General features: G+C 38.6%; 2 protein-coding genes across 2 annotated transcripts in view; both read right to left on the bottom strand.

The window, feature by feature from the left end:
- Positions 1-692: 692 nt before the first annotated feature.
- LOC134665480 (uncharacterized) lies at positions 693-3,717 on the bottom strand. The gene is made up of 5 exons (XM_063522454.1): positions 3,562-3,717; positions 3,232-3,427; positions 2,607-2,819; positions 1,838-2,068; positions 693-1,211 (listed from the first exon to the last, which is right to left on the bottom strand). Exons 1-5 carry the CDS (start codon positions 3,715-3,717, stop codon positions 1,048-1,050), a joined length of 960 nt encoding a protein of 319 aa, XP_063378524.1. The 3' UTR covers positions 693-1,047.
- Positions 3,718-5,849: 2,132 nt separating this feature from the next.
- LOC134665295 (uncharacterized) overlaps positions 5,850-24,967 on the bottom strand; it is a 61,945-nt gene continuing 42,827 nt past the window's right edge. The window contains exons 2-8 of the mRNA XM_063522196.1: positions 10,587-11,034; positions 9,322-9,606; positions 8,760-9,235; positions 8,374-8,558; positions 7,355-7,550; positions 7,060-7,272; positions 5,850-6,975 (exon numbers count right to left, since the gene is read on the bottom strand). Of these exons, the coding sequence (XP_063378266.1) occupies positions 6,593-6,975; positions 7,060-7,272; positions 7,355-7,550; positions 8,374-8,558; positions 8,760-9,235; positions 9,322-9,606; positions 10,587-11,034 (2,186 nt within the window). The 3' untranslated portion in view covers positions 5,850-6,592. The remainder of the gene's footprint in view (positions 6,976-7,059; positions 7,273-7,354; positions 7,551-8,373; positions 8,559-8,759; positions 9,236-9,321; positions 9,607-10,586; positions 11,035-24,967) is intronic.

The raw sequence follows: 24,967 nt of genomic DNA on the forward strand, positions 1-24,967 counted from the left end.
CGGAGTTACGGTCTCAAGTCTTTATAAACTTGAGACGAGATTAAAAACTTTTACCATTATGTGCTTTTTTTAAATTATAATCGAAATTGGAACCGACACATTTTGCACTATAATTATCATTCACTAATATACTACTGTAATAATAGTTAATGTAGACGATACGTAAAAAAATGTAGACGATAATTGTTGTTTTAAGAACCTGAAATAGAATTTTGTATTATTGTCGGAATAAATAAACTCTGCACTGATTTTTTCGTAACAAATATGAAAGGGCAACAACAAACACACAAGCGACATATTTTCATACAATTTTGACTGACACTTCCAAAATTATCATTGTAAAGATTGTGCAGAGTTAGCTTGGTCCGACTCTACAGTAAATATTTTAAGCGCGAATGGTTTTTTATTCCGCTCTACGTACAGTTGACGTCAAAGATAAATGTTTACTCCTTTGTAATAAGGCGAAAAGTGTAGACATATCTTTGACGTTGACTGTATCTAATGTAGATTCAAACGTTTAATATTGATCGGTCATATGATGTTAACAATATTATTAATGTGTCTTGTAATACATAGTTGTAATATTATGTTATCTTATTAATCAAATAGTACCATGTTTAAACATCTTATAACCGATAAAATACTATTTTGCTTCGGAGTTCTTAATTGGTACGCTGTCTCCTGTATTTTTTTTATCTTTTGGGAAGCCTGTAGGTACAATAACTTCACGACGCATGCTAGGGGCGTCAACTTTATACATTAGAGGGTTTTCTTCGATACGCCTGGCACATCATTCACCATAAACACAAAAATATGTTCCTAAAATATAACTAGTTTCCTTGTGGCAACATTCCAATCAATCAAATGCCATCTACGTCTCAATGAACTAAACAAAAATATGCAGCATGGCTTTCATATTTGTCTAAGTACACGAAATAAGATATGGCAGTAGGTATTCATTAAATTTCATATCGTTGGAGACAAGATTCCTGGAGAATCTGCACATTTAGTGAGATCGAATGCTATGATATCCAACAGTGGTCACTGTCAGTATAAGTGGAATATCGGGAGAGTGATGTCAGTGACGTGGTTGCCGCAGGTTGGGAAGTGGGGAGGCACGGGAGGTAGGTCGTCTTGCGTCCCTACGTGGATTATTGTTGCCATGCCGATTACTATGTGGTAGAGAAAATGGCAGTGGAACAACCAGTATCCTGAAAAACAAAAACAATATTTCAATAGGAGATACAGGTTGTAACTGCGTCGCCGAACACGAATTTTGTTGTAATAATGGAGCTTATTCTGGGTCCATATTGGGTCGCATAATAATTGATTGTCCTAATGTAATGTTACGCATAAAACTCATTTCGCATAATTGTTATTGTGCTGGAAATATTAACATTTCTGAAAAATTATAACACAAACCTAACCTAACCTACCCTACTCTACACAACCTATGCAAAATATTTTCGAAAATACTTTCTGTTTCAGCTGGAGAAAAAATATGCGAAAAGAGATTTATGCGTAACATTACATTATGACAATCAATTATTATGCGATGAGATAGGTTCCCGCTTATTCTTAAAGATATGCTTTTAAAATAAAATAGGAGAAGAAAATCTTTAAGTATAAGTACGTTCTACGAATCATCATGTGTCAGTTTGCTACACAAGAATGGTAAAAAGAAAAAGAAAATTACCTAAACACAATTTGTTCATACTTAACTACTAAACTATCTAGTGTCAGTGACTTTTTAAAGATAGTTTGAAGGTTCAATTGAACCTATATTTACTTAATAAACTTCAGAACTTTAATTTTCCAAGAAAAACTTGAGAATTACCTGGGTTGTCAGCTTTCATCCGCAGCACCACGTATCCATTGTTGGGCACAGCAATAGTGTCTTTCGACGGCGGGTCCTCAAACTGCCTGTCCAGCAAACCCTGACGGTCCAGGTCTAGAGCGTGTTTCAGGTTGATCTTCTTAACGGTCTTGTCGGGGGACCGGCCCATGCCAATGACGCGGAAGCTGTTACCGTGCATGTGGAAGGGATGAGAGAGATTTTGGCTTTGGACTGTAAAATAAAAGGTTTTCATTTGACTACTTACGATTTTGACCCGTCTTAACAAACTGGTTTATAAAATGGCTTCTTGAGTATTTAGATGGCGTTAAATCAATAGTAAAAAAAACTATGGAATAATTGAATTAATTTAAGATATAAGTAAGCACAGTGTCCAAGCTCTGGTGGCCTAGGGGTAAGAGCGAGTGACTTGCAATCCTGAGGTCGCGGGTTCAAACCCCGGCTAGCACCAGTGAGTTTTTCGGAACTTGAGTTTTTTAGTACGAAATATCATTTGATATTAACCAGGCGCTTTTGCAGTGAGGGAAATCATCGTGAGGAAACCGGACTAATTTACCCTTTGGGTTGGAAGGTCAGATGGCAGTGGTAAAAACCCCTAAAAACGAATAGTGCCCACACCAATTCCTGAGATCAGTTGTCAAGTGGACGCCAGGTTTCCATAAGACGTAGCAAAAAGCCAGGACAACGCCAGGAAGATGATGATGATACGAGTACAATTAGATATTCTATTAGGGTATGCTTGTGATCCTACCTTCGTCAACCAGTACGATTTCAACTATAGCGTTTAAGGGCACGTCGATCATATGCGTGCAACGGCAGTCTTCGGCGCAGTCAGGGGGGCGGTTGTCGCCGTTGCAGAACACCTCTGGTGGGATATCGTGCAACTGCGAGAGCGGCGGCGATGGCGCGGAGCGATACGATATCTCATCTATCAGGCTTAGCACGTGGTCCCCATCAAGCGCCACTGGAAACATTTAAGTTGTATTTTTAGGAGACGCGGTTAGTTACCGTCTATCTATAAGGTAAAGTGGGTAAGCTGGTATAAGCTCTAGCCGCCCAGAGAACTATAAAAAGGGAGACCTTTAGTCAAAAAGGAATTAAAAATGAGTCTTTTTTTATTTTGACTAAACAAAATTGCATTTGACTTGGCAAGTTTTTGGCGTCTGGGCGGCTAGAGGTTCATTAGCTGCGAGCGAAATTCTGTTACCATAGGTACTCGTATTCATTGATTTTGAGTTATTTATTTTCGCTGTTTATTAACGTTTTTTAATGACCATTGTTTGGTCGACTATCTACGTTTTTGGAAATCCATAGGAGTGTGCGAGGTCTACCTACAGCTCACAGAGCTACTAGTAAATAACCATACAAACACTTACCTAAGAAATTCCTGTAAGTGTTCTCCACGAATAGTTGCTCTGGTTTGTAGGTTAAGAATCGGAATGGCAGGAAGATCTTTACATCTGGCCGGTCCTGTAGAATGTGCTTATCCATCGGCTTGGCCGATTTGAGGTTGCTCACACACACCGCGTCGTTACGTGGTACATTGCAGATGGCGTCCAGAGGGTTTATTACCTTAAGGTAAAGTTCACATTAAAATTAAGGCCATGTCTTTCGCATTTAGAATCGAAAAAATTATGTCATAAGCAAATAAATCTTAAATTTTATCGTAAATTTAAGCAAAAACAAATGAAAATACAGAATTGTACCTTGTCCCGTGGTGTCGAAGTCGATTTCACACCGTGCAATACACACACCTCACACTTTGCCGAGTAAGCCTCGTTGTGCACTGAAGACCACTTAAGTAGCTGGATACTCTTACAGTCGAGTTCACAAATATCTTTACCAGCCAACGTTCCTAACATATACTTACATCCTCAAGATACTGACGATAAGGTCGTGTAGGTCAATATATCTCTGGAATGTTGGTTTGTAAAGGTGTTCGTGAACACGACTGTAGTTTATTGTAGTGTTGGCCGAACTCACGAACTGTAGTGAGATTGCGCACTGAATACCTATTAGGGTTTGTAATTGAGTAGATTTTTTTGATGGAGTTGATTTGTTTTAATGGCCAAATATAAAAGCCTAACTAGCAAATGAGTTTGAACGAAAAAAATGTGTATGGACGCCTTTAAAACACAGCATTGCATAGGTACGTGAAAAAAAGTAATATTGTTGTTTAGTAGAAATGGTTAGTAATGACATTAGTGTTCAGTTAATTGACTAACAAAGCTCACTAAATAAGAAATATTTTTTGTATCTTAATCAATTCTAACTGAGGCTGTATAAATACGTAGGTACAAAACTTTTAGGAGTACTTAATAGATTTATAGCCACAGTCAGGCACCAACTTGGCGGCCACAAAGTGTAGCGGCCCCACTATAAATGTCATATTAAAAATATGAATATTCCTTTTTATTGAGTGAGTGTCATAGTCAATTGTGGGTTTAACGTGACTGTGTCTTCATGTTGACTGATGATTACGGCCAACACTGGTATAATGTTAATGTATTAGTAAAAATTACATTGTATAATATTGATAATGTTGCTTGGCTTTAATATTAAGTTTTATAAGAGACAGGAAGCGGCTACAAATCTAGTAAGTACACAACGGACCTAAAGTAACAGGCTGAGGTGAGAAACTACGAACTACGGTGCGTCATACACATATCATATGGTTGCAATATTTATGTACACTATTCAAGTGCGTAAATCATTACTATACAATAATATGTGACGTCCCACGGGTAAAGGTACCTTATTGCGGCTGGCGCTTACGTCGCATAGCGCCGCAATAATATTGGAGCGGCATTAATAATAGCGTAAGCGCCAACCGCCATAAGGTATCTTTACCCATGGGACGTCACATATATCATCACCAATAATACTTTGTATCTGCAAAGAGAATTTAGACTATAGTTCGTTTATTTAGCATTAGAAAGAACTTGCAAGAAGGTAAGCGATCTTGACATGTCTTTTAATTGAAAAACGCTTTTTAAAAATCAGTAACTATTACTTATGAAAGCAGAAGAATATAAATGATCGTATTAAATTGTTTATACGACAACGGTTTCACTCACTTGAATTTTTAGTCAATTTAAAATATGTCTCACGAAAGTTTAATATCGATGATCGTATTAGATTCATAATTGTTACATATTTGCCTTATTTTTTAAACGTGTTTTTCAATAAAAAGACACATCAAGATTGTTTACCTTATTTCTAATGCTAAAAAAAACGAAGTATAGAGGAATATTGTCAAAGAAAATTATGTAATCAGTACTTACATTTACTGCCATCTTTCATCACAAATGATCACTTTTAGAACGCCATTTGACTTTGATTCTTATTTTTACGCTAATATGTGTTAAATTTAAATGTCAAAAAGTATCGTCATCTACTCGAGGATAGGCCAAATGTATGGTACCATCTTTTCGAGCGATGGCGCCATACCTTTGGGCTACTCTCGATCTAAAAAATAAGGATCAAAGACAAATGGCGTTCTAAAAAGTTCATCATTTGTGTCGAAAGATAGCAGTAAATGTACTGACTACATAATTTATTTTTACAATATTCTTCTATTTCAAGTTCTCTTTGGTATCTGCAAATACGTACACAATAGATTACAAATTATAGTCATTATCCTTTTATGAGCATGATAACAATATACAAATTAACTTAAAACTTGCATTAAGGCCTTTATTTTTCCTTGGCTTGCTCCCACAATTAAAAGATATATAATGGTAGTAAATATGAACTACATTAATATTATTCAAGGTTTCTGAGCTGCCTGGCAAGGTCTTGGATTTCGCTGGGGTGAAATAAGATTACAAATTATTTTTAAAATTTTATTAAAGTGTATAAAAATTTATACTTACAGGTAATTAATTATTAAATGACATTACAATCTTGCTAAAGCAGCTTAGCAATATTTTCATGAATTAGTCGATGTATCGTCGCCTCCCGGTAGGCTTCATTTGTTTAATTTATTGGCACAGAAACAAATAAACACGAGTAACACGACGTCGTTATTACACACAAGATCCTTAAAGTACTGGTAACCACGAAATGGTAACTTTTGTGAATACCTATTTAAAATGTAGATATGTTTAAAATATGTACAGTCTTCGTTGCTTATGGAGTTGAAGGATGAGGTATGGTCGCTATATTACGACACTATACTGCTGGTAGTAAAATAACAATCTACTTCTGTGTATTTACAAGGAGAATTGCAATTGTCGGTGTTATTTACATGTTCTACAATTTTGATCGCATGCGAATGTTAGTAACTAGGAAATCTTAAAAAACTATTTATTAATATAAATATATGATTTTATATATACACGAAATAAATATCCTTGGTGAAACGTATAATGGCAAGTTGTTAGTTAAGACCGGACATCTCCATGATGAATGGAATATACCTAAAGGCAACAAAATAAAAAGTAAAAGAGCCTCAAATAGCGTAAGGACGTAATTAAATAATCTAGAATTATCACCAACTAGTATGGCATGTGAAACTGAAAAACGAAACATTAGATATCACCTTTAAATAAATCACGAACCGTCTTAAACCGTTGAATCATTCGAATACATAAGAAACACAAACGGCAGAATCGAGCACTTCGAATCCGCCGTACACATCACACAATACAAACATAAATTTACACTTAGGCAACATAAGATCAACTGCTACTTGATACTTTTGGACGTAAACTGAAACTGGTACTAGGAACCGATCTAGTTGATAGGGGGGAGGTGGTCTCCGCACGTCGGGAAGTTGGGGGGAATAGGGGGCAGATCGGCGTGGGTGCCGACTTGGAGGACGACGTTCATACCGATGACGATGTGGAAAAGGAAGTGGCAATGGAGGAGCCAGAAGCCAGGGTTGTTGGCTCTGAAACGGACGATAACGTAGCCATTGTTCGGGACGGCAATGGTGTCTTTCTGGGGAGGTAAGTCTCCTTGTTTAAGATGACGCTCAAGCAGACCTCTTCTGTCCAAATCTAGAGCATGTTTCAAGTTAATTTTCTTGACGTTCTGGTCGGGCGACCGGCCGATACCGATCACGTTGTAAGAGTACCCGTGCAAGTGGAACGGATGAGATAAGTTCGCGATTTGAACTGAAAGTGAAATTTTTCGATTAACATTTGCATGTTTATGTATGTATTTAACTGTTATGGACAATAAAGAGTTTCACTACGTACCTTCGTCGACTAGTACAATTTCTACGATGGCGTTGAGCGGGATATCGACCTTGTGGGTGCACATGCAGTTTTGCCCGCAGTCTGCTGGTCTGTTGTCACCGTTACAGAACTGTTCAGGGTTGATGTCATCGTACTGACTTATAAGAGGTGTAGGTGGTGCCATGTATGAGATTTCATCAATTAAACTGATCACATGGTCTCCTTGCGGGGCAACTGTTGACATTAAGAATGTAAATTAAAGGGATACGTGGTCATAATCAAAGTTTAAAGAATACAAATCTAGCAAATATGTTACCTAAATATCTGTTGTAAGTGTTGGGTTGGAAGAGCATTTCCGGTCTGTAGACGAAGAAACGGAAGGGCAAGAAAATCTTGACGTCAGGTCTTTCCTGCAGGATGGCCGGGTCGATGTTCTGGGCGTTCTTCAGCTGGCTGACGCAAATAGCGTCGTTTCTTGGAACATTACATCTGGCATCCAACGGGTTCATGACCTGGATGGTTAGTGCGGAGAAAGGAATTTACGTGCAATTACTATTATACGTGCATACTACTTATAACTACATGTACGCTACATCTAATTATTTATAACTAGTGGTCAATGTACTTGCAAACTAGAGGTATTTCATTCAACTACGAGGGACGGGAAACCTTACGAAGTGCATTAAATTAACTAAGATAATCTAGTTACAAGGTTCTGATAGCTACTAGTAATATTTACACTTTACAGGTTGCAGCTCATTTATCACCGTCAATCTACTAGGTTTTAGGCCAGCTTGATAACGTAGTGGTTTAAAACTAAGCCTCGTATAGTAATATAATATTGACCCAATACTGCTATTTTAGTTTGAGCAATAATCTGCAACATAGTTGACAGTTCGGTTAAGCTTAATCGAGGCAGGCTACTGGGTGCAGGAATCCAGTTGCAATATCCGCCAATTAATAACCACGACAAGTAGATTCATGAAACGAGGTCTGCAAGCTATCGCAGCGGACGTTTCGCTAATGTCATTCGCACGGAGGAAATAAGCACCAGTTTTTTCTTCTATGTAAGGTAATGTGGTATTTACAAGCGAATGTCAAGAGCGGATAATACTAATGACACAGAAAAACAATGGACTAAGAAAATTAAGGCGCCAGCTTTTTGGACAGCTAAATGAAACTGCTGACTATATAACAGGTGCTTTACCACGTGCAGTATACATTCGGTGTTGGTTTTTGGAATACCTTTAGTATATAAGTGCTCATGCTAATTCCAATACCTATTGCCTATCTATTCCTTAATTTTTTTGTATATTTACATCGATTTGGACTTACCACACCCTGAGGCACGCCGACATCGTATGTGGGCGGTTGGCTGGATGGCTGGTAAGGTCCTCTAGCGTATCGCAAGATAGCCAACTGTTGAGCCCTCTTCACGCCACACTCACCAAGACCACGCACTTGGATCCAGTATGCGCCTGGGATGTTGTTAGCCTCAATCACAAAATCGTAACGTTCGCCTGAAATCAATTAATATTTAGTCAGTAGGTAAAGCATTTCATCGAATGCATCGTAGGATTTCTATTGCAACGCTACCTATCCAATGTTTCGCTTCGTCAAGTTTTGAAATGCTCATTAAATTCCATTGCACTATATTCAAAGATTACATACGTTCATAAAGTACCTATGTGCACTTGTGCACTTTAAAAAGCGACGTTTACCTGAGAATGAGATGATAGTGTTCACTTGTACGGGCTGCACAGGCTCGCCGTCCGTAGCGATGACGGTCATGTTATGTCCTTCAAAAGTGACCTGTGCCGGGCACACTGAGGCAAAAGCGTTGATCATCCTAAATCTGTATCTCCTTCCAGGAGTAATGGTGAAGACTTCCAGCGGAGTGTTTGTCATAAAACCGGTGTTGGGGTCACGGAACTGTCCCTTTCCGTTGATCAGCACCGACTCGGGGTCTTGACCAGTGTTGACAGCAAGTCGACCAGGGTATCTCTCAGCAGCATCTTCATGGAGCCAGTCACTGATCAACATGACGTGAGTGGTCAGATCGTAGTCGTACAAGTGGCTGTTGGGATCCTTGGAAGGCGGTTGGCGTACTACAATGCTGCCATATAAACCGTCAAGTTTTTGCAGACCAGTGTGCGCGTGCCAGAAGTGAGTACCAGCGTTTCCTTGCCATTGATACCTGGAAGTCAAAATATCCATGTTAGCTTATAGTCTTTTTCAAATTATAGTATTATGCATAGCGTATGAAAACATTTAATAAGATACCTGAAAGTGTTTCCTTGTTGAATAGGACACTGTGTCACGAAAGGTACTCCGTCGTAGTATTGCGATCCTCTTTGCCAGATTCCATGCCAGTGAATGGTTACTTCCATACCCTCCATATGGTTTTCAACGTCAATTACAACTTTGTCGTTTTCACATACTTGGATAGAGGGTCCAGGTAACATTCTATTCGCGGTGAGAATACCACGTTCTACTCCATCAGCCAACACGCATTGGCAATGAGACCAAACAACATTGGTGGCGTTCGGTGTGCACACTTGGCATGCCCTGAAATTAAGTTTTACATGTTACATACAGGTCGGTAGGCGGTTTCCTTATCAACTATGTGCCGACTCGATGATTACACCAGAATTTCCTCAGCAGCGTACTTGGGTATCGTGAAACATCGGTTTGCATAACCTGTGTCGTCATCTATCAATTATAGGCAGCCCCAAGGTATTTGGATCAGTAGGCGTATACTAAACTTCGGCATTGAAATGATATAGTTAGCAGTTCAGGTGAAACAAAGCGTGAAGTGTGTAAAAAGAAAATGTCGGTCGGTGGGTCGTGGACGTAGCCAAGTGCAAATTTGTGCATGACGTAGGTACCCTTTGTTGTTGTATTAAAATGCTACTTAGTCGTTAACTCACAAAAGTTATAAAAAGCGAGTTTAAAATGTATTGTTATGTTCTAGGCTACGTTTCGGGAAAAAATGCACATTTGTGTTAATACTTCTTATAAACTGATAATTATTTAAACGCATCGAATACTTAAGGCGATTTGAATGAATTATACTGTGTATAATGATTTAGAAATCATTCACTCGCCCGTGGTCACATGTAAAACTATAAATAAACACAACTTAGATGTTTATTTAGTAAGACAATGGATAATGAATGCATTAATCATCCTACAACAGGCTTTCTTTAATGATTAATTTTAGACTATTTTGGTTTAGATGTGCCTGTATAGAAAGTTAGTTTTGGAAGTTGTTATTACGTTGGTCAAAAACGATTAACCCATTTCGTGCAATGTCACTGGGTGATCTGTCGTAACCGCTAGTTAAGTGGGCGTGCGACTTCATTTCCGTCGAGTGAAGACAATACATTGAGTACAATGGCACAATGTTAAAAAGCCGGTTTTTACGTGTTTACTGGAACCTTTTAAACTAAGTAGGTATTGACTTAAATCTCTGTCCAATTATATTTGTCAGACTGCAAAGTGATTAAACAATATATATAATGAACAGAACAAAAATGTTTACTTACGCTCCCAATACTGTGTATAATTCGAGGGTGAAGTGATAGTAGCAGATCCTTGGTGGTTCATTTTCTCGGCACGCTCTTGCGCATTCATCAGGAGCCGAGAGCATGGGGTTCCTCCTTAGCTCAGCAGTAGCGCTGCTGGTGAAGTCAAGATGCTTCAAGCTAGTTTTCCCATTGGCGTTTCTCGCTAAGGGAGGCAGAGGGCTGTTCCTTATGCCACCGCTGAGCGGACCGCTGCCGCTGGCTTGGGCAAACGGGTAGGATGAAGGCCCGATGGTGCTACCGATGCTTCCAAATGACCCGAATGGGTCGCTGTTGGACGGGTGGGTTTGGACGAGGCCGTGGGTGGCGGAGAACACGCTACTGCTGGAGGTGTCGCGGAAGGGTGTCGCTGTGCCTGCTTGCCACCATGATGCTGATGTGGACTGATCGTCTGCGATGCTTATGGCTTCTGAAAAGAAGAAAACAGTACACGGTTAGAACAAAATCGTAATATAATGTAATACGAATAATTCAGTAAGTATACTTAATTAAGAACTATTAAATCTAATCGCAGGCGCGTCATAAATACTTTACAAAAAACCTCCTCCACATTATTATTTTTTTGTATCGTAAATAAGTAAAGGAGCACTGATTGTTACAAAAGCGTCTTGCGACCTATTTATTTTTAAAATCGGCCCTTCAAACTCAAAAGGGATACTATTTAGGCTTTTATGCGATTAGTCAGAAAAAAAAACGAATAAAAATAAAATGATAATTTGTGTATAAATACCAAGAAATTCATTGATACAAGCCGGGATTAGAACCCAAGCCTCAGATATGGAGACTTCCAACGTTTTCTCATATTGAAAGCTCTATAGGTACTTTAAAAGAAAAAGCGTTACTAAAAAGATCAGTCAATGTATTTGGAAGACAAATAGAAACACATTAATTCATGCACATAAAAAAACATATACAACTTATCACCCTAAACGAATATATTGTCCCAGATCCATACTGGTGTCGGATCGCACAGGACAGGAACGAATGCCGAAATCTAGTGTCGGAGACTAAGATCCACTTCGGGACGCTGAGCCAGCAAAGTAAGTAAGATCCATACTGGCTAAAAACAATTAAGTTTCCTGTGTAAATGAGAGTTGTTAGTTTTACTAAGTGGCGCATGAAACCTATCAACACCATATATCTTTCGACGTTCGCCGAGCGGCAATAGCAGTGAACGTACTCCTCAGATCAGAGTGCGAGATAACTCGCGTGGCAGGTGCGTTAATGCAAATTCCGTTGCAACCTGCGCTTGCGCCGACCAGCGTTTATGTTGTCACGAATGTTTTCGTAACGACAATCGGTTCCCTAGAGAACCACGGGTATCAGGAATATAATTGTAACAGGGAAGTGAATGCGACACCTACAAAACTATAGGCTTGCATCGAGAATAACAGTGTAGTTGACTCGCAGGTCAAATTAGATGCTTTTACAAAGTGCAGACACTTTAGTCGGATAGGCATTGACGTAAGAGAGCAATCCGTAACGGCACATTTCGATGTTGCCATAGAAACGTTAAAAAATATGTTAATTATTATCATTACATTATTGTAACCGAGAATTAAGTAGTTTAAAGTTATAAGTCGATATTAGATTAGGAGTATAAAGGAAATGCGACATCATACAGTGTCCGGAAAACGCGATAAAAAGCCGGACGCGTGTAGTCGTACGGGAATAAAGACCGGACACGGCGTGTCTTATTCCACGACGTCTGCGGCAGCAACTCGCGGATGCGACAAGCAGTTGCTGTCTCCATTAGATTATTAGGTAATATATATAAAAAAACTACGCATCTTCCTGTCAGTCTTGATTGCGCACATACACGCATGCACTTATATAATTACTTATACTTTCACGCATTTCACACGTTTGAATTTATGTTTAAATCGTGTAACTAAAGATCATATATGCCGCCTATATTATCAGTTATGCAATATGCATAAGAAGCAGCGTATTCATTCATTAAATTTGAACGACCGGCACAACAATTATCAGCCGTATTCGAACAATGAGATATGTTAAATACTATATATTGAAACGATATGGATCGGATGTCAGTGTCAAACAAGTTTCAAAAGTGACGTTTTTGTTTGAAATGTCAATTTTAACACTTGTTTGACACTGACCTATCATCCATATCGTTTCAATATCTAGTATTTGACGTATCTCATTGTTCGAATACGGCTGGTCTATTTATAAAGTTCAGTAATCTAGTTTTGTCTGGCCATGGAGCAAAAAAATGGCTTTTGAGTGTTTGCAGCTGTGGGACATGACTTGGTTCACGGCCGTTAGCGCAGTCACTGTCACTTCCTCATTGTCCAACTTTTAAGTAACGTGTAACAGATTATAAGCCAATGCCCAACATTTAAATGTTTTTTCTAACTATTGTTATAAGAAAAAAAGGTGACTTTGCCTGGAAATATAAATAACCTAGAAATAAAAACAAGTTATTCGATACCGACGGTTTTGATTATCGGATGCATGACTTAATTGTCAGTTTAGTTGTAAGTTATGTCAGCTATTAGGAGTCGGTAATAAAATATCGAGTAGGTATTTATAGCACGAATAAATTTTAATTAAATGCTACAGTTATAGGTACCTGTTCAGTTAACTTCCAAGGGCGAAAAGTAAGCGTAGGATTAATTGTCTGTGACGCGGGAAAATATAACTATTATAATGACGAATTATAGACTATCGGCCCGATTCGAATGGATTTGATACGATATGGATTAGATATGTCAGTGTCAGTTCTTCAAACAAAAACTTCACTTTTAACACTGAATTATCTAATCCATATCGTATCTAGTCGTAATATTTGACGTTTTTTAAATTTCGAATCGGGCCGTATCATTCGTGCAACGATTTAGCAGTTATAACTATGTATATTAATTTATGTGTTACCTATGTTTTCCAATATCCTTTGAGCAATAAATAGTCAAGATTACTCCAAGCTAGAACAGGTATACCTATGTAAGTAATTTTGTACCTACTTAAGACCACTATGTAACCATATTACTGTGAATAAACCTTTTGTATTTGTATTTTGTAAGCAACAATGTTTGTCGTTTAAGTGAATGCAAACTGCTTCGAAGACAGAGCACTGATAAACATAGTAACTTTCAATTAGCAAATGTATCTGCGTAGTTCCTTGTAACTCTTAGGTAACTTTCAGGTAACTTCACAATTAGGCCGGCGTTACGCGGTTATCGTGTGGTTTTTGTAATCGCGAGACAATTTCCCCGGGTTCCTGGTTACAAATGGATCACGGGGAAGTGTTATGTACATGCGCAGGCGCAACAATAAAGTGCGATTACGATAAACGAGGTTCACATATACATCACCTTTCCGGAAGGGAAGTCGCAACTTGATTATTAACTTCCAAAATATAAATAAAATTAAATATGTAGGTAGCTGTAAAGTAAATTGTGATTTGGTTATGTTATTACATCTAATTTGTTTGTTAATTTGGTAAAATAGTAATTATTAGTATTAATTAAGTAACTTTATCAGACAAAATACCTACATTTTGATCACTTAAGTATATTACACTAAGGTGATATGAAATGAAATGAAATGAAAATATTTATTACCCATCTACGCATACCCATCCCCATCTATGTTTTAAGGAAGTTCCCTCTGTCAACAAACTCGTCTGCAGTTTGGCAGAAGAAAAAAACTGTACAAATATTAGGGTTTATTTCACCTGATTTTTTTAGTCTATGTACCTATGTAGGTACTAGTATTATTTATGAACATTAAAGCACGGATCAGTTTTCTACTCATGGCGTTAACAGTGTTTAGGAAGAGTAGGTATCATCACACTCTGCGATTGTTGCGCCATTCAGGGTCCTAGCTAAATTGGTTGTTCAATACCTACGCTATATAATTTCCAATATAGCAAGAACCCTTGTAGTCACTTACGTATAGCGGCAACAGGTACACTTACCTTAATTGCATAGACTAGGAATCCTCTAGACCGAGTTTAAAGCAATTATTTCATGAAACCGATGATGCCAAAAATACGGGGGTGCGCGGGACGAGGTGAGTGAAGTCCCGTGCCGTGATTGGTCCGTTCAAAGAGACGGATGTCACACAAAGACAATTTCGACTCGAGTAAAATTACCGTATGCGTGGCAGAGGGGGTAGCGCGACTATGCTAAGTCTGGAGGATGTTTTGTCTGTGCTTAATTGTTACTGTGTCTCGTCAAGAGACTTTACAACGCGAAAACTAGTAAAAGTAAGTATAATTACTTGTTACTGTTTCTAGGCTAATCTAGAATTCCGTATTCCTGGTTTTAAACCTGGTTTAGGATTATACATAATTTATTGTCTAGTGTTGCGCAAAATGATTGAATAATGATAACGTCTGATAGATAATTCCACAACATAGCGACTAACAACTAATAAAAGTGTAGGAAGCTATGCCCTCTAGCGCCCTACCGTCCTAATACTAAATAGTACTAATTTTTACATAAGTACATACATTTTTACTTTTTTTTAAGGGGGGGCCTATGTTCAGAAGGGGGAGGCCTATGTTCAGCAGTGGACATCTTATGGCTGAGATGATGACGTTGATGATGATGATGATTAATTTTTAATTTTCACCTTGTACATTTTGTTAGGTATAAAAAGAAACTGTTATTTTGCCGAATTATTTATTAAAGTGCATAATATGGATGAGTGATGTTAGATAGAAAACAAAAACATTAAGATGATTAATTGATTTCTCGAACTGATGGCACGATGATGATGGACGATGGCCACCCCCAAGAAAATTAATTACCTAGCATATTTACTGCGAAAAATGATTAAGAACCATACATTTCATTAGACTTCCGTGGCGAAATGCCGGGATAACGCGAGGAAGAAGGACATTTCATTAGACTTCCTACAAAAAATCATTAAGCCTATAGATAACAATACTAGAACACGCGTAGGCTTTTTAACGAATTGACCTCATCAGTGGGTCATGAGCGCGGGCGGATAATTGTTTTCCAAACTATAGAGGTCATCTCTGATACTAACTATTCCCACCTGTCAATGTACAATACAGTTTGTGCAATATATCAATCAAGCTTCGATTTATCATACGATTATAATCAGCTACACCCACCGGCGCCTAAAGCCTTTAAAGTCTTGTTAATATTTGAGTAGAGATATAAAGTAAATAAATTGTATAACCATGTTTAAAGTGCCCGCTGATTTACCTCGTTAAAGTGATTTAACAGTAGCAATGACCATAACTTCGCACAATTTAGGTTATAAATCATATGTCCAATAACGAAATGAATATATTCAGAAAGCAATTATCTTAATTATATGGACGACCAACACGAATAAATAATACCACGAAATCGAGTGTACTGTTTTTTTTGTCTAGCTATAGAAAACAATTCACTTTAGATTTTTTTCTTATAAATGAATAATTAAATATCAGGGGACATTTTACATAGATCCACCTAGCCCCAAATTAAGCAAAGCTTGTTTTATATTATGGCTGCTAGGCGACGATATACATAATTATGTAGATAAATACATACTTATACATAGAAAACACCCTTGACTCAGGAACAAATATTTGTGTTCATCCCATAATAAATCCATTACCGGGATTCGAGCCCAGGACCATCGGCTTTACAAGCAGGGCCAGACCGGTCGTCAAATAATAAGTATGGGATTACTCTTAGTAGTTCAATTAATAATTGAATAACATCCTTACCTCATAAAATTTTAATAATACATTTTAGTAATACCTACATTACGTTAAATGTGTAAAATGCAAATCAAAAATGACGCAAATGTTGAGAAAGTGTAATTAATGTAATGATATTTAACTTTATGATATCCGAATTTATTTAAAAGTCAGACAAGCGTGAACACTGTAGAAATGTTTATTCTTGAGACTTACGGCGTGATTCGGGAAATGATTTAGAGATTCACTAGATATGAAATAGTAAGTTGTGACGTTCCACGGCAAAAGGTACCCTTGCCCGACTGAATATTGGAGCGGCGTTAATAATAGTGTAAGCGCCAGCCGCCATAAGGTAGCTTTTGCCGTGGAACGTCACATATCTTTACTATTTCATATCTAGTGAATCTCTAATTCATTTCCCGAATCGCGCTGTCAAAGTCTAACGGCGCGATTCGAGAAATGAATTAGAGATATGAAATAGTAAAGATATGTGACGTCCCACGGGTAAAGGTACCTTATGGCGGTTGGCGCTTACGCTATTATTAACGCCGCTCCAATATTGTGCGACGTAAGCGCTAGCCGCCGTAAGGTACCTTTTGTCGTGGAACGTCACATATCTTTCATCATCATCATATCAGCCCTTTATCGCCCACTGCTGAGCATAGGCCTCTCTTCTAGTACGCCACTTGTCCCGGTCCTGAGCTAATCTCATCAGTCACATATCTTTACTATTTCATATCTAGTGAATCTCTAATTCATTTCCCGAATCGTGCCGTAAGTAAAGAGAACTGAACAATCATGGGCTTTCAAGCGGAAAAGAGAGAAAGTGTCAATTTTAACGGATTCTATGCTTAGCTAAATCACTGTTTTCAAAGAAAGCTCGAGTTAAAACCCATAAAATTTGTTCCAGTGTGATTAAACGATATTGCTGATGGCGATTAAACGACATTATTCGTTGTTCCGTGTCATTTCACTACCAGTATATCGGTTTCAAGTTTTCAACATGACTCATTAGGTAGATACGGAGGTGATTTAATGCATATTCAATTACAAGTAGTAAGTTAGCTACCGGTTGTGTATAATTTGAGGACTAGATTTAAATTACCACGTGTTACTTGTATATTTATAGGTATATTTTATAGAAATTCGCATACCATGTTATTATACTTTTTTGCGTTTTTCCATTAGGAAAGATGCCTAGAAATATCGCATTATTAACCACGTTGGGATGTTAATAATAAGTGTAAACAAGCTAATTGCATCTCGCATTGAGCACTCGCTGGCATTGCGGTTGGCACGCGTGAAACGAGAGCAATGTATTAGTGGTGGCTGGTGGCGACTGGAGACTTGAAACTTCGTGAGCGACTTGCATATACTCGTAGGTACACGGTAATACAGCGTACGATGTTAATAACATGATATATCAACGAGTATGTGACCTGCGGCGGTATCATGGTGGCATTTTTATCACTTGTCATGTCATGCGTCACTTTTGCACTTGCATACGTTGTTAGAACGTGATAGGCATGATGACATTGATGACATACTTATAATAAAAAACCGACCATCTTAGCCCTATTCGTGAATGCGCTTTGGCGGATAGAGATGAAATTGGTAATGTGTTCACTTTGCTGAGCGCAATGCGGTCGCAATAATCCACAAATTATGAGAACCACCTTAAATTCATCATTATCATCATCTTCCTGGCGTTGTTCTGAGTTTTTGGCACGGCTCACGGCTCATAATTGGAGCCTGGTTCGCTTGGCAATGAATCCCTAGAATTAGCGTACACGCCAGTTTTTACGAAATCGACTGCCATCTAACCTTCTAACCCAGAGGGGAAACTACGCCTTATTTGGATTAGTCCGGTTTCCTAATGTTTTCCTTCATTGAACAATAGACTGGTAAATATCAAATAATATATCGTACCCACATACATACATTCCAAAAAAACTCATGAATCAGCGATCTCCGGATTTTGAGTCGCACGTAAGGACGCGTCCGTACTGCTAGGCTTTCTATTCTAAATTAAATTTAGTAAACTAAAATAGGTATTCATAGATTTACAGAAGATATCAGTAAATTGCACTTAGGTAACACATATACATTAAGTAATCATTCTTTATTAAATTTTTGAACAAAATTAACAGTAAACACACAACATTGGGCTTAAAAACAGATATTTCACGCCCTTTTCAGCATAAATTTGATAAGTCTAAAATATAATTGTTTATAAATAAATAATGTAAAAAAATCGATATCACGAACTGAAAATACCGCGACACATTAAAGCGAAAGTTAAGAATGCAACTGCCAATCATTCTAACAGCGGAACAAATTAATTACAAACTTAATTTAACGCTCGTTGATTTTGAAATTGGTTTTAGATAAATTACAAAAGAGACAGCATGCTGTTAAAAACTTATCGGTACATTAATATGACAGTGAAAGATGAAAATTTCAATCAGCGAATTTAACAAAGTCACGCAGTAATCGATTCCTGCTTTTTCAGAGTGCTTAATGAAGTATTGGTTAAATCGAATGCATACAAGCGGATAATAATACAAGCAGTTATTATCTAATAACATACAATCTAAGCATTATTAACTTTCTTTTGCCACTTGTTTACCTAAAGTTATCAATTATGTTCAGCACCAGTTTATTTTTTTGCAAAACAAATCACTTATATAAACCGGTTGCTTAACAAAACTATGGATAACAATGTAGAGAGGTCGAAAATTTTAATTACCTACCTTAATGAATATGTTACAGTATTTAATTATGTAGCTTCAGGCGTCTGGTGCCTATCGCATAACTTTCACTGGTTAGGCTTCTTGTTGAGCATTGTTCACGTATTGCGCAAGAGTGCATGTGATCGCTAGGAAGTGAGGCACTTGGCCTCGTAACACGAGATGCTCGTAAGATACAGCTTGTTTCTCGCTTAAATTGATTTGTCACTCTAACTCATAACATTTCCCTTAATTCCTTGTTATCTAATTTGTTTGTTGCTTTGGAAAAGATATATGCATTTTATTATTAAAATTGTACATTTCATTTTGGTTAGTTGTAATTTAATTAAACATGGGTTAAAAGTCTGAACTTAACAATAGTTTGTTCATTTATGTATTATTATTTTTATTGACATAAATATTATATATTATTAGCATTTCCCCGTGTCTTCGTCCGTGCGAACATCGTTCGCTCTTCCAACGAACCTTCATACTATAAAAATGTCCTCTATGTTATTTTAATTTATACTTAAATTTATAATTATTCTTTTGACCTACATATTTCTTTCTTCATCTTTTGACAAACTTTCACTTTTATAATATTCGTAACGATTTCATCCCTGAAGAAGAACTGAAGAAGATTTCCTCAGAAATTAGTGAAGTTTTCCGTTCCTATAATTTTTAATGGGTATTATATAACGCAGTATATCGACACTAAACATCTTTATCATTGGTAGGTACCATATAACAGAGTTATTATACGAAAGCGTTAAATTGCGAAGAAGCGGTAACATCAGAAGTAAAATGTGTGAACGAGATAAGTTTTATGAGTGAATCGCATTCGTTGCATGACGAGCTCAATTTAAATGAATAAAACTTTGATTATACTCCACAAAACTTTAAAAAATTCTGTTTCAAAAAAACTTCAAAATAATACTTAGGTGTATTTTATAGAAACTGCGAGGTTATTTAAATGAATTGCTTTAATTATGTGTAGTTTATCATTATTAGCAATATTTATAACTCACTGTATTTCAAGAAGGGGATAACTAATATTATTTTTATCTGACTTATTAGCAGTAAATAAGTACTTATTGTACCTATTATTATCTGTCGCCTAAAAGTCAATTTCAAGACTAGACAAGGACTCATTTTTTGTTGAAAATTTGGTAACTTATAATCAAACATAAAAATCGAGATTACAGATATCAAAATTTACTTTTAAGGTACATTTGTTTTATTTTTGTGTGTATGTGTATTTTATAAACTTAATTCTTAATATTTATCTTGGAGACAATCACCCAGTAAGATGCCATTAAGCCGATACCTATATATTTTGGGTACCAAGGTACACATCCAGCACAGATTGTTTGTACTGCTTTAGAAATCGACATTTCATATGTGGCCGCTAATTTTGACATACGCATACTTTGTATCATTACAGAGTGCAGTTTCTTTACACTGGAGCCGTTCACACGGTATGTTTGGTTACTCGCCTCTTTCTAATTGTTCTCGTAATAGCCGATAATTGCTTTTCCCATGGTATACTCGTAAGTTTAATATGCCCTCATAATTACCATAAGCGTATACTGTCTCCATTTTTAAAATAAGTGCGGTCAATGGAAAACTATAGGTAGGACTGAATAGAACTGCTTAACTGTATAGAGCTATAGATAATTTAAACATAAGAGTCTATTTTCTGACATAACTTCAAACATACCCCTTACGGTGATTTTTATTTTATATTGGATAATTCTATCACAATAGCCAATAGCCGGTAGGTATCCGTATCTACATGCCTCGCTACGTGTGGCTTTCCAATGAAAAAATTAAAAGTAAACCATTAGGTGCATTGGAAAAACTTCAGAAGCGGGATAATTTTGAAAATGTAAATAAGCATTGCAGTAGTGCAAGTATTGCTAAAGTAGCGCTTGTGGTTTTTATAGATATTTAGCATTTTCAAAGTTAACCCAATGCACCATATTTAAAGTCGTCGAAACATAAAAATATGCTTTCACATATTCGTGCATCATCGACTTATCATGTTATGCGTGTGGGCATACGAGTATGTAACGATTGACTCGCACTTCTACAGACGTTAACTCATAAACTACATACTTTATTTGTATCCGTATTACGAGGCCGCTTTTTAATGGAATCTGCGATTGTGTGTATTCAAGTATATACTATTTGTAATTTTAAACACGTTAAAATGTATATTTCCTGATCTAATAGCCGGAGTTCAGCCTTCATTTGTTAATGTTGTTCCTGCAGGCGTTGTAAGTGGAATTAAACTGCGTGAATTATAGTACTAGTTCTTGGAAACTGTAACTAATGTGCTCACGACTCAATTTGGCAATCTAGATCTCTGTGGATATATAAGATACTGTTCGCGTAATAATGTTTAAGGACGATGAATGTACGTGTCAAACAGTTTATGCGAAAATGGTAAAGCAACTTTCGTTTAAAAGATTTGAACGTACCTGCCGGCCTAGCCAAGGTTACAATCGCTATCGCTTCGACAACGAAAAGCTTTATGTCTCTCTATCGCTCTTCCATATTAGTGCGACAGTGACAGTTGCGTTTCGATCGCCACGGAGCGTAAGCGATTGGCATCTTGGCTACGCGGCCTGCTCAAAGTAGGCCAGAAATGATAAAATAATATAAAAACGCTAATCATTATATTAACCGCTATATTGGGAATATACGTTATTGAACTGTGATTTTAACAAATATAATGTTTTAGTATTGTTTGGCCCTCTTTATAGTCAAATACATTATCAAACTAAAATATGGTTATACACAAGAACAATAATCCTAAAAAAACCTAGCTAACCAACCACATTAATATTTCGCCGTAAACGTTAGTTTAATTAAAGTAAATAATTGTTAAGTTTCACAAGCGGAGACAATTACGCCAAACAAAAAACAAAAGACTTGATAATGTTACATTTCTTTAATTAAACCCGCGACCATATCAAGGAACTGTCAATGTGGAGTGTAGACTGTAACTTTTCGTGATGAGGGGTTCGTTGGGTGAAGCGTAGAAACTCGCCGCTGGAACGCGCTGGCCGTCGTGCTGTCTCGAAGTCCGCTATACCTCCATTTACCGGAATATGTGTTGTGTGAAATAAAAACACATATATCTGAGTTTATTTACTGGAGAGTGTTCAGGCAAGTGATAGAGTTAAGCTCTCTGAGTTCTCTGAATATGCTACAAATGGCGCGGGTTTATATAGGAATGGCCGGGCGATTTGTATCTCTGAACTAGTGGGCATTATATGCAGAGTGAGTTTTATTTATTTCTGTCAATCTCGTTAATTATAAACACGTATGAAAGGAGCACGAATCCTAGACTTATAAATAGGTACAATATTAAGCACGTATGAAAGGAGCATGAATCCTAGACTTATAACTAGATATAAAACATTCCACGCAATTCATTTGACATAATATGTGAGCACAAAGTAAAACATGATATAAAAAAGTAAAAATAGTAACCTAAACGTAAAGACTAATCTAACACATGCATGACCCTAATAGCTATTTACGACAGTCTCCCCCACGTGTGTTAACACCGTCTTCATGCGCGGAGTAAATGGGGATGAGTCTAGAAACTGGGCGGCAGACGTCACCTGCGCGTGTGCGAACAATGGCCATCCAGGCCAGGATATAGCTGGGCGATTACGCCTCTGGGCCACGTTCCTCGTTACTACGTCACCTTCATGCAGTTTCTTTACGTTTTCTTAGCGAGCAATACGGCTTTGAAAACCTCGGCGGCAACCAGACTACCAGCGGTGGCGCGAACTAACCGTACATTATCAATGAACGATCGCCACGCGGGTGCGAGTGAGACGGATATAGGCCTGTCCCAATCGATCCCTGTCCGCCAAACGAAACGTAACATATCGCGATCTTGCTCTATTATTTCGATCTGTAAAAACATCTGTTTGACGTCGGCTAACACCGCGATTTTACTTTCGCGGAAGCGCATTAATACGCCATAAAGTGACTCTAACAGGTCGGGGCCAGCCAACAGCGCGCTGATAAGCGAACGTTCGCAAGCTGTGGCGGCCGTGTCCCAAACTAATCGCATTTTGCCGCGTTGCGGGTGAAAAGTTGGGAAATGCGCCAGAGGCCACGTCCGGGGTGCCTCGGGGGGCGGTGGCGAGTCTATTTTCTCCGCGTAACCTTTGTCAAGCAACATACACTTTGCATATTCGGCTTTAAGTTTCGCATCGTGGTCTAGCTTTCGTTCTAGACTGTACGGCCGTTGCAATGCTTGCGCTTGGTTATTGGGGAGTTTCTCGTCATTTGACCGCCAAAGTAAGCCCGAGCGATACCTTTGCTCCCCCGGTATCTTTTCGCAGGTGGCTTCTAGTAAATCTAGCGCACGTTGGTCGGGGTCGACCCGAGGCAACTTTTGCGAAACGCCTAATGATTCTACCTCAGAATGCCGTTTCACAAGTTGTAAGGCCTCGTCGTCCGCGGTATTAGGCTTTGCGTGCCCAACCAATTGTACCGCGGGCGCGATTCTGTCCGCAGTTCCGTGTAGCGTCAAAGTCATTGTCGCGCCTTCGTCAAGTGGCGCGAGGGTTTGGACGGTACCTAACGGTTCCGACACCTCTACAGGCATGACTTTGTGACACGTCTGCGGCAGTCTAACATTGAGTACTGCAGGTGCTGCCGGGACTCTATTACCGCTCGCGGACGCGGCCGCGTTTCGACCGTGTAATAGTTTATTATGTCCGGCTTCGCACTGATTCATGCCACACGCGACATATTGGCACCCATAAGGCTTAGGGTGACTCGCGCCTAAACATCTACAGCACAATTTAGCACCCTTTGCCAAGTCCCATCGCTCAGATATAGTCGCGGCTAGAAATTTCGAACACTCACTAACTTTGTGTTCTTTGCCGTTCTTACATATGGCGCACGCATCGCGCGAGACAGAGACAGACGATGTCTGCTGCCTGGGCTGAGCTCTGATTGACGCTGGCTTTTTTTTTAAATTACTATCGCGGTGCTTTACTTGAGCTACGGTCGATTTATTAAAACGCGATCTATTTCTCGTATCACGTGTGTATGATTCGTGGGAATCTGACTCCGAATCCGAACTATAGTCGCGAAAGGACGCGGGGGCGCGGGACCCAGTGAGAGCGCTGCTCGATCGACTGGGCTCGCGCACAGAGGAAACCGCGCTTCGTTCACTTCGCGATCCACTAGACGCATCACGGTAGAATGCGGGGGCGCGAGACCCAGAGAGAGCTTGGCTCGATCTTCTAGGTTCGCGCACAGAGGAAACCGCACTCACTACACTCCGTGATTCGTCAGACGTGTCACGGTAGAACGCGGGGGCGCGTGACCCAGAGAGAGCTTGGCTCGATCTTATAGGTTCGCGCACAGAGGAAACCGCACTCACTGCATTCCGTGACCTGTTAGACGGCTTATGTCGGTTTACGTGCTTGGCCGCAGTGCTAATTTCGTTAAGAAACTCGGAAATCGCAACTAACCCGGGTGATTCTACGTTAGACTGCCTGTATTTGGCCCATTCATAGCGCACTATCAGATTCAACTTAACCACGATTTTATTCACGAGCTCAGGCGCGTGCAAGTATTTCTCTTGACGCAAGGATCTAATGGTGGCGACGGCATTCGCTACATGTGCAGCGAATGAGGTTATATTAGAATTGTCTTCGGATAAACGCGGCATGCGTTTAACGTTATGAATTTCCGTAAGAACAATCTCCTCAGGGTCGCCGAACTGCCGTTCCAGCGCTTCCATTATCTCGTACGGATCCTGAACCGTGTACATTATTGATTTTACGGCCGTCCGAGCTTCGCCCTTAAGTGCGCGCCTAATCCGACTGACGTTATTGACGGCACTAAACATGGGCGACGTATCATCGAACTCTGCCCTAAAT

This window comes from Cydia fagiglandana, chromosome 6 (genome assembly GCF_963556715.1).
Source record: "Cydia fagiglandana chromosome 6, ilCydFagi1.1, whole genome shotgun sequence".
Lineage (NCBI taxonomy): Eukaryota > Metazoa > Arthropoda > Insecta > Lepidoptera > Tortricidae > Cydia > Cydia fagiglandana.